At 41.5% G+C, this 17,204-nt stretch overlaps 1 protein-coding gene across 1 annotated transcript in view; it reads left to right on the forward strand.

Annotated features, from left to right (window-relative positions):
* DOK5 (docking protein 5) overlaps nucleotides 1–17,204 on the forward strand; it is a 77,705-nt gene that overhangs the window by 30,315 nt on the left and 30,186 nt on the right. The window contains exon 2 of the mRNA XM_090020528.1: nucleotides 6,900–7,007. Within this exon, the coding sequence (XP_089876654.1) occupies nucleotides 6,900–7,007 (108 nt within the window). The remainder of the gene's footprint in view (nucleotides 1–6,899; nucleotides 7,008–17,204) is intronic.

Below are 17,204 nucleotides of genomic sequence, written 5' to 3' on the forward strand. Positions count from 1 at the left end.
GATCCCCCGCCCCCTCTATGCAACATTGGTCAGGCGGCAGTTGGAGTACTGTGTCCAATTCTGAGAGGCGCACTTCAGGAGGGATAGGGACAAAATGGAGAGGGTCCAGAGGAGGACCACTCGCGTGATCAGGGGGCAGCAGGGCAGGCCCTACGGGGAGAGGCTATGGGACCTGAACCTGTTCAGCCTCCACAATAAAAGGCTGAGTGGGGATCTGGTGGCCATCTATAAACTTACCAGGGGGGACCAGCGGGAAACGGGAGAATCCCTGTTCCCCAAGAACTACCAGGAGTAACTAGGAATAACAGTCACAAGTTGACTGAGAGTAGATTTAGGCTAGATATCAGGAGGCGCTACTTCACAGTCAGGGCGGCGAGGATCTGGAACCAATTTCCAAGGGAAGTGGTGCTCGGTCCTACCCTGGGGGTCTTCAAAAGGAGAATAGATAATCACCTAGCCGGGGTCGTTTGACCCCAGCATTCTTTCCTGCCCATGGCAGGGGGTCAGACTTGATGATCTGCTCAGGTCCCTTCTGACCCTACTGACTATGAAACTATGAAACATTTAGATCAACTAAGAAAACAATTTTAGATCACAGGAAACTAAACAGCAACTGTTTTTATGATTTTTTCCCCCAGCCTTTTTAAAGTATCTTTAAATATACCTTCCAAATATGTTAAGTAAAAAGACAGAGTTGAAATGACTTGCTTAACACATGTTCCATAAACCCTCAAGATAGTACTTCAAACTAACATATTGTAGAACATTTTCTACTCTCCTGCTGTCATCTAGAAAGCCTTTTTATAAATTTACACCTGGGAACTTTTAATGAACATCTAAGAATATTTTGAGTATGGAGTTGGGTGATCTTGTTGAAATGTGACCCTAGATTCAGGTTGAAATTGAATGTATTTTTGTGTGAACAATACTTTGATCCAGAGATATTATGGAATTTTATCTGCCTTTGACATTTTAAGGCAGACTTTATTAAACTCTGTAAAAGCAAATTATTCATTTTTGTTCTTTTCAAAGTGTTTTACATCATTCAAGCTTTAGAGTGAATTCTTCACAAGATCATTGGGTCCAGCTCACCTTCTCCCCCCTCCTCAGTCCTGACATGAGACAGGAAAGACAACTGGGGTCAAGTAACCCCAGCTAGGTGACCATCCAGTCTTGAAGTTTTCTAGGGTAGGTAATTGCACCACCTCTGGAGAGGGTTTATTCCATTCTGGACACTCTCTGGCTGTAAAAAAGTTTTTCCTAATGTTATATGGTCTTCCAGGAGTTACTCCTGGTTTTTCCTAAAGGTGACTTGTTGAACAGTTGTTCACCAAGCCCTTGATGTATTCCCCTGATGTAGCAGTAAGCTCCTACCAAGTCTCTTCTCAACCTTCTCTTGTTTTAGGCTGAAGAGTCCCAAGTCCCTCAGCCTTTCCTCATATGGCTTGCCTTGCAAGTCTTTGATCATACAGATGGCTCTTCTTTGAACTCTCTCAAGCTTTTCCATGCCCATGTTGAAGTGCAGCACCCAGACCTGGACACAATACTCCAGCTGCAGTCTCACCAATGCCGAGTAAAGTGGACTAAACACTTCCTTGGTTTTGCTTGAGATGCATTGGTTGATGCGTGCCCAAGTAATGTTTGTCCTGCTGGCTGCAGCATTGCACCGATGCCTCATATTCATTACTATAGTCTGTTATTACCCCATGATCCCTTTCAGTTGTGGTGCTAGTCAGTTTGGCATCAGCAAGCATGTAAATATGCTGGGGATTGTTCATCCCCAGATGGAGCACTTTGCACTTCTCAATGTTGAATGTCGTCTGGTTCTGATCTGCCCAACTTGCCAACCTGTCTAAGTCTACCTGTATGTGCAGCCTATCTTCAAGCGTGATCATGCTCCCCCATAACTTAGTGTCATCCACAAACCTGGCCAATGAGCTCTTTACCCCTGCATCCAAATTATTAATAAAGATATTGACAAGTGCTGGATCACGCACCGACCACTTGGACCAAGAACCAATCCGTAACATGAATGCCTTTATTCTAAATCAGGAAACATGTTTATGACCTGGGGCCAGAAACATTTTTCAAATTATGGGCTGGAACAACTCAGCTACAGTCTGAGTGGCTGACAGCACTGGGTGGCTTTGACAGCATGTTAGCTGTGGGGGGACTCTCCCTGCACCCCTGATGGAGCCATGAAGCCAGGAGCTGTGTCCACACCACTGCTGCTTCTCCTAACTCCCCCGCTGCTTCCCAGTTATGGTGTAAATGCACCTTTCAGTGGAAGTGAGTTGTGCTGGGGCTGGGTGGCTGTGAGCTTCTTCCATGCTGCTTCCACTTCTGCTTACTTCCACCCAGCCTAACTCCCCTCCAGCTGGAAGCTGCACCCATACCACCCTCTATACTTTCTGGAGGGGGTGGGAAGAGCAGGGCAGTGAATAGGATAGAGAGAAGTGGTAACAGTACAGGCACAGCTTCCAGCTCCTCAACCTGGGTGCATCTCTTTGCAGCTCAGCTCCAGCATGGGTATGGACATAATCAAAACCCAATGTTTCCATGAGCAAGATTTGGCCCCTGAGCCATTCATTGCCTACACCTGCTTATGAATAAACATTCTAGGCCTTGTTATAATTTTGTACAGTGACTTTTTGCTGTATCAGTAAGAGTTTTGTATTAAAAAGGTCAATAGCAAGATATGACTCAATTTAGCACAAGCTGTGTGCTGGTAGACATAGACATTATTATGCCGTGCCTGTGAGCAGCAGTGACTTTGACAGTTACTCTTATCCAGTTTGAGTTCTTGCCTTCTTTTTCATTAGCATGAGACTGAGGATAAGATTTGATGTACATATAACCACCTAATATACTCAAACACTAACAAACTTCTCCTCTAGAAGATAGATACATTATCCTATTCAGTTTAGAAATGAAGAAATTAAGATGCATGCTTTTCCTAGGTCATAGAGAACCTGTGCAAGCTGGAAATCTTCCAATTCTCAGACTGGCATTAATCGAGAAAGGATGATTTTGTGGCTATTCGCTTAGAATCACCTAAGAAAGAAAAACTGGAAGACTATCACTCTGAAGATCTCTATCATGTCTGCCATTAGCAAGGCATAACAGACTAATTTATACAGTGGATATTAATAAATTAAACAAGTATGGCTATAGCTAGGGAAATGATGACAAAGGAAGGACCAAAATGTTTCAAGCATTTTTGTGTCTTCTATGTACTAAATAATTTTTGCTTAACTGTGGATTCATATGATCTAGAATCATTTGAGAATTTCTTTAATCAGGTGCACTAACCCTTTTATAATACATCTGCTACACCCACTAACAAACAAAACATATGATGAACTGGAACCCATGTAACTGAACCAGGCTCTAGCTAACATGGAATCATGTCTCCTGTAGTCTCCATGGAGACATTTAGTCCAACATCTTCATGTTTCCACGTCAAAACACCTGTTCATACAGTATACATATGCATGTAGAACTGCAGTCAAGTAGACCATGCAAGTCCCTAGACACCTAGAGATGAAATTGTCCTTTATATTTAAAAGGCCAAAATCTGAACTTGCCACCCAGAGTAGAGGAAGGAAGAAAGGAATAAGTGTCATTAAACCATTTTTGCATCCTCCTGGTCATGGGGTTCTAGTAGTTGTGAGAGCACACAAAGCAACAACAAATGCTCCCTGTGCCTGAAGAAGGGTGTTTGCACCTGAAAGCTTGCAAAGAACAATTTTTCCAACAATTTAGTTGGTCTAATAAAAGATATCACATCTACCCAAAGAACCTTGTCTGCCTCTAGTAGTTTGTAAAGCACTTGGCATTAGCTTAGTAGCCCTGACTCCGCATTTGGATAAAGAATACTAAGCTAGATAAACTCAAAGATGATATTTTAAAATGGTGAAACCTGTGGCACTTGTAAAGTGCTTTGCCCTAAAATGACTTGCTTTTATATAAATACAATGGTAGTGTCTCAAGCATAGAGCACTGGATTGTGAAGTTAGCATTTATATAATTAAGCAGATGCCTTCCCAACAGATTCCTTACTATGCTCAAGTGTTTACCTCCTGACAAGTAGTTTTTCAGATTTAAAAACCCTTTCTTAACCTTTACAAATAAACCAATAGCCATTTCAACAGTGCAGAAGCTATTCGTTTAGCTCAAAGTCAGTATCTGTGCTTGTAGTTTACCTCAAGATTAGCGCAGCCCTGCATCTTCAGTCATGGACATTATCTTAATTCATTACATCAGTTAGAATTTACCTTAACTTTTCCTTCCCTCTTTTAGTGCCTTATAATGCATGGGTTGCACACCCAGAACTTCCTCTGTGTATGAGACAAAGGCAGGGAATAAGGTATGTGCTACAGAGGCTACATTAATCCAGACAGGAGATGTTATGGTCCTGGTGTAATAGGGTTCATCTCCAGGGTTGGCTGTAGTGCCCCTGGAGTCTCCTCAGCCTCTATCCACTTCACTCTCTTTGGGCAGTCACTGCTTCACTTGCCTGCCACACCTTGATGTATCTAGCTTCTAGATGAAGGGAGGCTGCTCCAGGGCTTCCCAAGCCTCATCTTGCTGTTATGACCAGAGGCATCCATAGTCATTGCCTTAAGGGTTAATTTCATGGGCTCCATCCTCCCCAATACCTACTCTAACACATGCCCTTCTTGGGCTACTGGCTTCCAGCCCCAGTCTTCATCTGTCTTGGGCTACAGGCTCCTTGGCCCCCTTGGTCTCCAGTTGTGACCCCTGGTTTTTGGCTTATCCATTCCAAGGCCCTGGCCGCATTCCTAAGCCAGGTGAGACTCCTGGGCTCCTCCAGTCCCACTAGTGTCTGGCTGTGGCAGTACTCAGCTTTCAGCCCCTCTCCTTGGCCCTGGCCATGCTCCTGGACCAGTGAAACCTTTGGGCTCCCTTAGCCCTGTTGGTGCTTTCCCCTCCTGGGCTGCAGACCTCCGGGCTCTCTAGTCCTGTTGGCACACTGCCATCTCTCTGTCCCTTGGCTCTGTCCTTCTATGGGCTTTGGGTCTTTTGGCCCCACTCTCTGCCCTTTACTTGGGTTTCTGGCTTAATGCCAGGCCTTGCTCACACTTATTTTCCCAGGCTTCAGTCCCTTCTACAGCCTCCAGAGCTTACCCCCAGCTCAAACATTAAGCTAGGAGTCATGATGCAGCTCCTCTACCTGTGGCTCTCAGGACTGGGCTGCCTGACATGCTCAAGTTCTGGGCTGATATGGCTCAAGCCCAGCCCCCTTCTGGTCAGGTGTGACAGGGACCAATTATGGAGACACCTGCAGCCTTCTTCTCAGGCAGCCCTTTCCTCTTCATGCCAAGCACCCAGTCACACCTGGCAAGAGTTGACTTGTTTGTTAGGGAAGTAGAAAGATATTGGTGCAATTTATATCGGTAGGAAAAGGGGGCTTGCAAGTACAAAGAGGGAGTTCACTTCCAGTTAAGTAAGCTTCACGTTGACCACAATTTCAGAGAAGAGGATACAGGAATTAACTATCTACCTTGCTTATTGATTTGTGAGTAGATGAGACAACCTAAAGCATTATGAGAGGAAAGAACAGGAGTCTCTCATGGCTCTGCAGAGAGCAGGAGAAGAGAAGGAAGAAGCTCATTCAAAGAGAGGGTGTTTTTGCTTGCTTTTAGTCCAAGTGGGGGAGAGAGAAGGAGAAATTGAGCCATGGAAACCAATAGAAACAGGTCAAAGTATGTGTGATCCACAGTCTTAGAAGAAGGTTTAAGAAGCATGAAGAAAGAGTAGGAGCCTTGAGACCTAAGTGTAAAGGTGTTTGTTAGAAGCTTCTGTGAGCCTTGATAGTTGAAGAAGGTAAAATAAGATCAAAAGGACTGACGTTACAGTAGCTTGAGGAAATAGCTTAAAAGGAGCCTTCATCTGGACTCATCTTCATCTCATCTCAAGCATCATTTCACACTTCATGGTGCTCATGTCTGCTATCTGGATATTATCTGAGCATTTCACCATTTTCGTAGGTTAAACTGTAACATCCTTCACTGCTTTGTCCTCAAGTCCCTTACTTTTTGTAGCATTTAGTTAGACAATACTCTCTGAGGCAACGGTAGTTTGCTAAGCTACATTTGTTCTCCATCTAGCACAATGGGGACCTGGTCACCAGTTATCAGGCAGTACCATAATACATTAGCAATAAGTAGCAAGTTTAAATTAAGATGTGAACAGATTGCAGCAAATGGGATAATACTTTTGAGTCAAGGGGTCAAAGCTGGGTTTGAAAATTCCTAGTTCAATAATTTCATAACTCCTGGTCCCATTAAAGTTTGTTCCAGAAGCTCCCAAATTCTGGTCCCAGATTGCAGGATAATTGAGAGGATTTTGCATTTGTGTTAGTAATGTTTTCAATCTCTTTTCAAAAGTTTTAATATCCTGTTCGCATTTACAGAAAAGCTCCCTACCTGGCTGTCATCAAAGTTTTGTTATGTTTCTAAGTTAATGGATCAAGACCAAAACTTGTAATGGGATAATTCAAATTGGCAAAATGTTAATAACTAAAAATCCTTCAACAGGTGGTGATCCCCTGGGATGCTAAGTTATTGCAATTGCGTTTTCTTTTCTTGTAATTAATCTTTGAGGAAGATGATCAGACAAGTATTGGATCCATGGCAGTTTTTCATGCAATCAGTCTAGTGATGTCTTTGCTACTACTACTTATGAATCCACCCACGTTAAAGCTACCCAGGACCATTCACTGTGGCAACTGTTGTATTTTACTCAAAGAAACATCTAATTTATTACTTGCTCCTAATTTACATTCAAAAGCATAAAAAAGAATGCATTTCTATGCAAATGTCAGTTATATTGAAGTCAATGGAGATGCCAAGTTCACTCTTTTGTACTTCCAGATTTATCAGAGATGCTGGTTAGTATTCAAGAAAGCTTCGAGCAAAGGGCCAAAGAGATTGGAGAAGTTCTCGGATGAGCGTGCTGCGTATTTTAGGTGCTATCACAAGGTAAGATTTGGTTATGTGCAAAATTAGGCAGAACTTTCATGGTGTTGGTAGTCCTACCACCGTATAGACTGAGGTACATTGGGATACAAGGAAAACAGGAATGCTTAACTGTTGCTACTTTTAAAAGGGCTGCTGCAATAAGTTTTAAAGCGGTATGTCCTGTTTTCATCAACAATTAAGTTTCCAATTCAGGATGCTACTTCTTCACATGCCTAACTCAGTGTGACTCCCTCAGAAAAAAAAGGCAGAGGAATGTCTAATTTCTGAATCTCAGCAAATTTAATCACTGCTTAGTCACTAAGCTGCCCAACTTTGTCGAGACAGAGGCAGTTATTGATACATGTACAAGCAAAAATTTGAATATATAAAAAACAAGCGAGTTCCTTAGGCTAGCCTTTTTGTGGTTGGGTAACAATAGACTGGATGTTTTCAGGATTGAAATTTTGGATTTGTGTTCCCAAATTTTTCCATTATTTTTCTTTAATTTGGCTTCCAGGATCCTTCTGAAATGAAATAATATGTGCGATGTTGTAGGAATAATGGGCTATGCGCTTTTTCAGACATGCATATGAAAACATCACGTTTCTTGTATAAGCTTGGCTCTTTTACATCAGCAGCAGTATATGATAGGGTGGAAATAAATCATGCTTACACAAATTTTAAGGTCTGCCACCCTTGATAAATTTGTGCGGTATGTCCTTAATGTAAATAAGAGTCAAAACTTGAGTTCTTGCCTCAGAAAGGTTCATCTAAATCATCATTGCGGTGACCATGACTTCCATGAGTCATAAAGTCAGGTTTTAGGTTTCTGTTTCACTTGTATCTGCATCTGCTGGAAAGTCTTTGGCTATTTGTAAAGACCATGGAAACAAAAGGCAGCACACTTTCTCAGTTTAATTTAACTGAAATAGCAAGTTGGACTTAATGATAAGTCCTTGCTGTATGCCTTTAGGGCCAATGAACTTAGTTTTTTCTAATCACTTTTACTGTAGGGTTCTATGCTCATTCTGAATTCATCTGAGAATTTACACTTGTAATTCTTCTGGGCATGGGGATGTAAATAAGATACCCTTTAATTTATAATCATTGTTGGCAAAAGTGTAATACATTAAAAGATTAGGAATTATGTGCATAACATCCTAGAAGGCTCAGAGCACAGATGAGCTTGAGGCAGATCCACTCTTACTCAGTCTGACACACACTTAGGAAGAAATCAAGAGGGAATTTGAATTCTCGGAGTTGTCTCTGTATGCACACTGCATAATTTTGTAATTGATTGGTCTTAAAACCGTGGGTTTATTTAGAAGATATGCCCGGAAATAGGAGTTCATTTAAGTTTATGTTAAGCAATTTTCAAAATGTGAGTAATAAATGTTTCTATTTGATCTGTGTGGCTTGCACAGTATATGTATTTAGGAGACATAATATCCAGTTCTGGGTAGAATGTGTAGCATTTATAATGGCACAATTCTGTCAGTTATTGATGCACGTCTATATGTCTTTTACTGTATTAATGCGAAGTGACAGTTGTATATGCATCGCTGCCTGGCAGATTTCAGAATTAAGGAACGGATTTGAAATCAAAAGGAAAGTAAGCACTTGTGACCAGATTTTATGCTCCTCTTTAAAAGGATTTCCATTTTTGCACATGTAATCACTTGCAAATGCTACCTAAAGATCAGTTTCTGCAACTGGATCTGTGAGAGCTGACTTTTATACCAAAGAACCCATTGCATTCAGTGGGGCTTTGTACAGACATAAGCCTCCTGCCTTGTAAATCAAGTTGCAGAATTAGGCCTGAAGTCATTGAAATGTTTGCTCACCTGATTTGTGGGAGCAATATAGCATGTAGACAGTTACAGTGTTTATAGTCAATATTGCCTGCACTCTGTGCCCACTGTACTGAATGGTGAAATCCCATTGACACTGGTGGTTGCAGAACTCAGCCAATTCTGGCCCCTTTTGAATATACCATTCTTAACTCACCTTCATTTTTTCCATAAATAATTCCTAGCACAAAAAATGCACCAAACCTGGTGAAATAGCCTTTTCTTAAGAAGCCAAAAGCATTCTGGGCAGATACGTTGATCCTTTTAGAATGCAAGAGTCTCCTAATCAAAGAAAGATGGGGGGAAATCCCTCAAACTCTTGTCCCAACCCCACATTTTTTTCAGTTGTTGTTTTGAGGGAGGCAGCAGAGTCCAACTTTTATTGAACACAGAAGCAGAACCAATTCAGAGTTGTAGGTGAATTTTATATGGAGCCCATTATATTCCACCACAGGATTTGGAGTATCCTTCTTCCCCATCAGAGCTTCGGTTTTAGAGCACAGGGTACAGGACAGCGAAAGTAAGAGATGACTTGAAAAATGGGAAGGTTTTTCTTAGCACAGGCAAAAGCTTTCTGTAGTAACATACAGGCCTCCAGTGTTGTGTGCTCATTTCTAAATGTATAAATTAGGCGAGCACATGTGTTGTGCATGGGTATGTATCCTCTTAGAAACATAGAATCATAGCAGTCGGGTCGAAGGGACCTTGTAGATCTTCAAGCCCGACCCCCCGCCTGGGCGGGAGAAAAAACTGGACTCAAATGAGTCCAGCCAGGTAATCATCAAGCCTCTTCTTAAAGATCCCCAGGGCAGGAGCCAGCACCACTTCCCTAGGAAGTTGGTTCCAGCTCCTAGCCGCCCTAACTGTGAAGTAGTTCTTGCGGATGCCTAATGCTTCTGAGGACCCAGTCGAGAAACTGGGGACTTCTAGGGCGCAGGATGGAAAGTGTATCTGTATGTGAAGCTAGTGCCTCTCTCAGCTGTAATTATTTTAAAATCAGGGAAATCTATAGATTTCCTTTTTCCCCCTTATTATTTGCATTTAGTTTACTGTGCATGTGTGTCCTGGGTTCCGGAAAATAATCTTGTATTTGATTAGCAAAATCAATGCCCAGTAGGGTAAAAGAATAAACAAGGAAATACAGACCTTTATAGAATATTGACCTATAAGTAATACAAGTCCATTCATTTTTTTTTCCCCTTTTTATTCAGTTTCTACAACACGTAAAGATTAGAATATTTTATGAACATTATATAGTCAGGACAAAAATACAGACTGGCAACTCATATAAGAACAAAGTCATTTGAAGCTTATGAAGTACACTGCAAATTTGCATACATAAAGCACATTGCCCACTTAATTCACTCAGTCCCACAAGGGACAAAAAATAATTAGGCTATAGACTACAAAAGCTGGGCAGAAAATTGCCTTTTAGGTAGCTGCCTAGTTTTTATTTGGTAAACATAAATAAATCATCATCTATAAATTAGTATAAAGGGGAAAAAGTGGAGGGTAGGGAGAGGGGAAGAATGTCAGAAATCAACTTCTTGTTCCTTTTAATGGCTTTTGACTTTGCAAGGTACCAAAAGCAGCCTTAATATTCCAATACAATACTGACTAATTGCATAGTGCTGACAGGAATATGCCGATTTCTCAAGGGGATTTGAGTTTTAATCCGATTGTATTAATCTTCCCTTGAAACAGCAGAAGTAATTTAAACAGTCTTTCTGTCTAGTTACAAAATAATCCATTTGGAAAATTGAATTGTATAATTTGTAATTGTTTTCCAAGCTCACTAATGCAAAACTGTATCGGTAACATATTAAACATTTAAAGTATGACCATTCTGCTAATCAGTAGCTGTTAAACATTTATTTAAATGAATGCTATCACTTATTATGAATAAACTATCTGGTTTGGAGCTTTTCAGAAAATGAAATAATTTGCCAGGCCATTTTTTGGTATCTCTACTGGAATGTAATAGATCAAGATTTCTCCGAAATTTTGTGATGTGCTGCTCCTTACCATGAAATCGTCAAGTAGTTGAAAATTGGTAGTTAGTGGCTGTGGATCTTAAGAAGACCTCAAATGGATATTGTGGTCTTGTGCCTTTTTGTGTACCTATAAATGGAGACTGAGTCAGAGTTCCAGATGGGAAGGTACTCCTACGTGTCCTGTTAGAACCAACAAGTGGCTAGTCTAGGGTGAATTTTCTCTCTCGCTACCCTTTTCTTCTCTGTGTTTTATTTTTTAACCAAATATTCCATTTGGTGATAAAGTATCAGTTTGCCATGACTGTATGAAGAAATTAACTGTTAGTTGCCTTCGCGAGTGGAAAGGAAAAATGCTGAATAAGATAAAATTGAACCATCCAAAATGTCTTTGGAAGAACATGATCTCCATGCAATAGAGACATATAATCACTGTCTTGGAAACTGGTGGTGGTAATATCAGTTATCAAAACTCAGTCCCCAAGAACACCTGGAAAAACGATTTGCCCTGACTCCCATCCCATTGTAATGAGTCACTAAGTACAGACGGTTAAAAATCGGGAGGCTGAAGTCATTCAATCTTTGCAGGTTAGTCTAAACTGCGTAGATTTAACTGATAAGCAGGGACCCTGGTTTTCTCTGATTTAAAAAAAAAATCCCCAACTATTGTATTAAAAAACGTAACCCAGAATCCACAATTTTCCATGATTAAAATGAAGTGGTGTTTCTTTTTCATCATGGAAAAATGTGGAATTTGGGTTACTTTTCTTAATTTGAAAATTGGGGATTTTTTTATCTGAGAAAACCAGGATCCCTGCTGATTAAACAAGTGACCAGACATTTACTTTTGACTCTGGACATGCAGCCACGTGTCTGCAGTGGCTCAGGCCAGAAGCTGGAGGGCACTAGAGCATACCTCCCTGCTGGGCTGGAGCAGACAGTTTGGGCCAAGGCTAGCCCACCCACCACTGGCAATGTGTAGGGGGTGCATATGGGTGCATGTGAGTGTGGCACTGCACCCCCTACAAAAAGGCACCACCAGCACTGTCGGCAGCACCTGTGGGCAGTTGCTGCTCATCACCCCCACCACCAGGGCTGCCAGCAATGTCTGCAGGTGATTGCTGACCCCTGGGTGGCGCTAGCCACTCCCCTACCTCCTCACCACCAACGGTGCCAGCAGCATCTCACCACCCGCCGCTGTGTTTCCACTGCTGCTGTGCCCCACCAGCTGCCAGGACCATGCATCGTTCGTGCCACCCACCTTGTGAGGGGAAGTTTTCAGGGGAGGTGCAAAGCATCCTAGGATGCTGGGATACTGTAAGTTGGCTTGAATTTGGGAGGGACTGGGACAGAAGTTCAATAAACCAATCTAACCTAAATCAGTTAAGCCTGATGCTACATCCATCCAGGTTTATCTTAAACTGCATTCAAAATGGCCAAAACCAGTTTATGTGCACTGAACTTCCGTTATGCTACAGATTTGAACCAGTTTCTAATCACTTATACCAGTTTGTGTAATTTCTGTCCCTAAGCAGAATTATTTACTACTATAAATAATATAGATTTTTCCTCAGGTTGGTCTATGGGAATTTTTCCTTTTATATCAAAAAGGTGACGGAAATAACTTCAGAAACTAATTTGCTTCTTAGATGGGGGCTTTTAAATCTATGCCAGATACCTCTTGTTGTTCTTAGAAGATATGGCAGGAACTTCTAATTTATTTGCTGGGGAACCAACCAGTTTCAGGAATGGCTGCTCTGCCGTAGATATTGTATTGTCTTTTCTCTTTTGATTTATAAATATTTTTCCCCAAGCTGGGTAAACTTTACTTAGCCTTTTCCCATTGGAAATCAGCTCTATTGACAGAGATTGTCATTTTGTGAGAAACTTGTAAGGGTAGGTATAGAATCCATGGTATTTCTTGAGAACAAGGGCTAGGATAGGGTCAAGTTTCTCATCTTTTTTCCCCTGTCTGCATCACTAAAGGTGTCCCTCATGGTATTTTTGCTGCTTCCTCTCTTTCTCTCTTAACTTTTAACTTTAGTTAGGTTGTGGTAAAATTAGATGGAGTTCAGTATTTCTTCTTAAATATTTCCTAATCCATGTTTGTTCTTTACATTGATGAAATGCATTTGCTGTTGCAAACTTCTCTGGGATTGAATCATATGTTATAGAATTTTAGTGCTTTTTACCCATAGGAATCCTTGTCATAAACTATCTTGGCTGCAGACAGCATAAATGGATGATTGATGACTCTGGTGTTGAACAGGCCAGATTTTTCCTAGTATCTTCCAAGACACAGACTCTAAGGTTTCCTTGGCTTTTGCATGTCCATGACTTTCTCTGTACTATGGATTTCTTAGAACTTGATTTGACTAGGACTTTTGGCAAGAGTGTAACATCTTTAGTGAAGCCTAGAACAGGTCTTTGCAAAAAACTATTTGTACAGCTAATATTACCCTTGGCTTCTTTGCTTAAAGAATAGTCATAATTGTGTTAAATAGTTGGATGTTTTGAACAACAGTATGTTAAAGAGGGCTGTGGCAGTGCACCTTCAAGTGCTTGACACTTTAGGGGCTGGCAGGTGCCTGAATAGGGCAACCATTTTAGGACCCAGCTTATATAGGGGGAGGCAGCAATTTGCTGCCAGTGGCCATGAGAGAAACATCAGCTGGCTGAGCTACAGCTCAGGAACATCCTGGAGGTAGTGGCAGGAGCTAGGGGGATAGCTTGGAGTGGGAGTCCAGTGTAGGGAGGCCTGGTGGAGCTGCTTGTGGTGGGGCAGTCTCAACTAAATACCAGGACCGCTAACCTCCCTGGTGAAAGGCAGGTAGGGGCGCCCTAACCCTGGTCCCAACCATCTGGAGGGTAATTGTTAGAACTGTGGGAGTAGTGGGGCTAGATGCACCCATTAGTAGGCACCTGAACCGAGCAGGCACAAAGGGACTTGGAGGCACCGGAAGGGGTAGTATTGTTGGGAAAAGTTATGGTGAGGGCCCACGCAAAGTAGGGTGCAATAAGGGGCAGCTGAAAGACTGAGCATGTGGGAGTACAGAGTAGGTCTGCAAAGGGTGACCCAAAAGGGCTGCCCCAGGGGGTGTACTGAGTAGGGCTGCTTGAGTGGCTTGAAGGGTGGTAAATGGGCCAACCTCAAGTGTGTGTTGATGAAATTATTTGCCTGATGAGGGGCTTGGGGCAGATGCAGCCTAACATCGATCTAAGGCTATGCCATGTATAGTAGGGGAACTCATGGGAACCAAAGTTGCTGTGTGGTGATATACCAGTGAGAGGGTAGCTAAGCCTGAAAGCCCATGAGGGATTGCTCAAGAGGAGCTAGGGCAGGGGACTGTGGCCCAGAATATGCAGTTTGCAAGAAGCCCCCATGAGAGGTGGGGCGGAGTAAGTGTGAGAGTGAATGGAATTATTGTCCCAATTGGAAATCCCAAATGGAATTATCAGCCCCAGTTATGGACTAAATTTGTCCTGGCCTCAGGCCGGGGGAAGTAATCATAAGCTGGATGCCATCTGTGAGGCATGGGCTGCGGTGTAGGGCAGGTTCAGAGCTGCAGATAGCACCCTCTGGCATTGGGACAAGGAATGGGCAGCATTCCCCCTTAATAAATCAAATTAACAACCAAGTTATGGCAGGTGAGATAGAACATGTCTACACGTTTGTTAATACACTTTAAGTGTTTGGATCTAAATGTGATACCTGCATTTATAGCTATCAAATTAGGGTGAAAATAGCTTAAATGCACCATTTTAAAGAGCACATGTGTAGACATGTGCCCTAATGTGCCTGAAGTTTAATGTGCCTTAAAGCATTTCATGTAGATGTGCCCAGTGAGAATAATTTTTTGCCATGAAGTTGCAGTCAGGTTAAGTTCTATAAAATTATCTCCCTGGCTTGTAGTGTCAGAGGAAAATGTATGGTTAATTCTGTTCTCAGCTGGGATGCTTTTTATCCCCCCAGCATCAAAACCATAATGTTTCTAGATGGGCTGTTGCTTTATTTGCCTGATAAGCCACAAGAGGGAAGGGTATGTAAAAGAAAGGGCTCTTAAGACCTAAAAGAGATGACGTTTCTAGTTTGTGTTGTTTCATTTGTAAATAGTCTTAAGGGTTGTGTTTTAGGGCTGATCCTCTTTAAAAAATGGAATAAATTATTTTAAAAAATGATTCAGTTTCTCAAGCTAGGCTTTATCTTTAGTTCTGTCTTTAAAAAATATTGTGTATTATGGCCTTTGGTGAAGATAATAATTTTAATTATAAACATGGTCCAGTTTGTTCATGTTAATCATGGTTTGCATAGTGCTATGAGAGCCCAAGTCAAAGAGAAATAGTAAGATGCTCAATAGAAGAAAAAATACAAAAGCACCCGGTAACCTGTCGTCATGTTGTTGTCATCATGGAAGAAGCCATGGAAAATTTAATAAAAAACATTTACTGGCATTTTCAGACTCTTCAGTTAGCCGTTCTGTCCAATAGCTAAAACAAGGGGATCTATCCAGGTTGAAATGCATCTGCCTTTTTTTATCATTGTATGCATGCCTTAACAAAACCAGGGGGAAAATTGGAAGAAATAGTAGTTGTCTGCTGTACAAGTTTGGCAAAAATCCAGTGAAGCCACACAAAATAGTAGCTAGAAAAGGCAATCATATAACAAATAAACCAGCTGGCTGTAGTTTCTGGACTTAGGGAAGTAATGGTGATCTGTGAGGGAAGGTTTAATACTTTGCTTGAAGTCACTCATGAAATTTATGGTCCAAAAGATCCCCCACAATGCTAAGTCCTTTCTTGTAGCAGAAAAGAAGTTGACTTGAAGCCAGCTGAGAAGAGAGTCACATGCATGTTACCATAGCTATTTGGACCTGGACCAGAGGTCAAAACTGTGGATTACATGTCTGTCACAACGCATCAGGAAATGTTTCAGTTGTTGTCTGCCCAGCTCTGCAAAACCAAGTGTTATCAGAAAGGGTTTATCGTGGCAGAAGAAAGATTTCAAAATGAAATCTGTGTAAAATACTGTGTAAAATACCATCTCGCAGCTCTTTCCATTTGGTTTGCAATGAAATCTGGCAGTGTTTTATCCATGGTGACAGTCACCTTATATTGATATATTCCATATATCAGTCACCATACATTGATATATTCCATATATCAGTTACCTCTATTATATTTTTTAAGAATTTCATTATAATTTAATTTCTAGCTGGGGAATTACTGTCCTATTGAAATCCTATTTAGTATAGCTAAATGTATCCTAAAAGGTGCAATTATCCTGTGTCTCACCTGAAGATTGAGACTTGATCAGTGAGTGAAGAAGATCCAGTGGAATGAGGGGAAGAGTGCACAGTGTGGGACATGGAGTAGATCCAGTCTCCTCTTCTCTCCAAGGCATCTCTCATCCTCTTGGGCAGTCAGAGGGAGAAAGGAAATTTCCTCCTTCCCATCCTCTATCCTCTGATTCAATCTTTTAAACATTTTTTGTGTGTATTGAGAGCCTTTGCCTCCCTGGAACTGCTCCAGCCTCCTTACATTTAATTGTATTATAGGAGTTTTGTTTTTAGGATGTTGGGGGGGTTATTTTGAGTGTCTGTAAGCCAAACTGGCAGACGCATGGCGGTTTATGGGGGTTTTCTCCCTGTTTTCTTCACAATACCAGCCAGGAACTAAGAGAATCTTAAATGTCCAGTAGTTCATAAGATCATTAGTTCACCAAAGTTTGTTCCAGGACTGCTTAAACAACTGAAGGCCAGCTCTCAGAAGTAGAAGAGAGATGGGATTTTGTTAGTGGACCTTTGTGGGGAAAAAAGGACCTTAGACTTTGTAGATTGAGCCCTTGTTTGGTACCCCCTTCCCCGGTCAAATATTCAGTTGAATCTGATGTTGAGGATAATCTGAGTTAATAGTAAGAGTCCAGTAACCTTTGCATTGGGACTGTCAAAATAAACCTAATGCTAACAATGCCATCATGTATTTCATGTAGTGTTTCCTCCAGAACTCATGTTGTTGAGAAGGAGTTAACTTTGTAAATGAGGGTTGGTGTTTCCTGACATCTATACAAGCAAACCACTATGAAGGTAAGCACGGGGAAGAGTTAGGAGTACAGGATGTCTTTATTGTCTTTTAACTAGCATGGTCATAAAGGACAAATGTGAGAGAGAAATCAACCAAATTCATTCTCTCCAGTCTTCCCCCACAAAATTCAGATGGATGACCTCTGGTCATTCAAGCATGAACTGAAGCTCATGACATCTCTATTTACATATATTGTTCTGCTTTCTGGCTTACCAAAGTGAAGTTATTCTTCATTACTGTGTGACCTTTAAGATTTGATTTGATATCAGTAATAAGAAGAGAAAAAATTCCAATTC

Source organism: Crocodylus siamensis, chromosome 10 (assembly GCF_052110815.1).
Source record: "Crocodylus siamensis isolate JL-2025a chromosome 10, ASM5211081v1, whole genome shotgun sequence".
NCBI classification, from domain to species: Eukaryota; Metazoa; Chordata; order Crocodylia; family Crocodylidae; genus Crocodylus; species Crocodylus siamensis.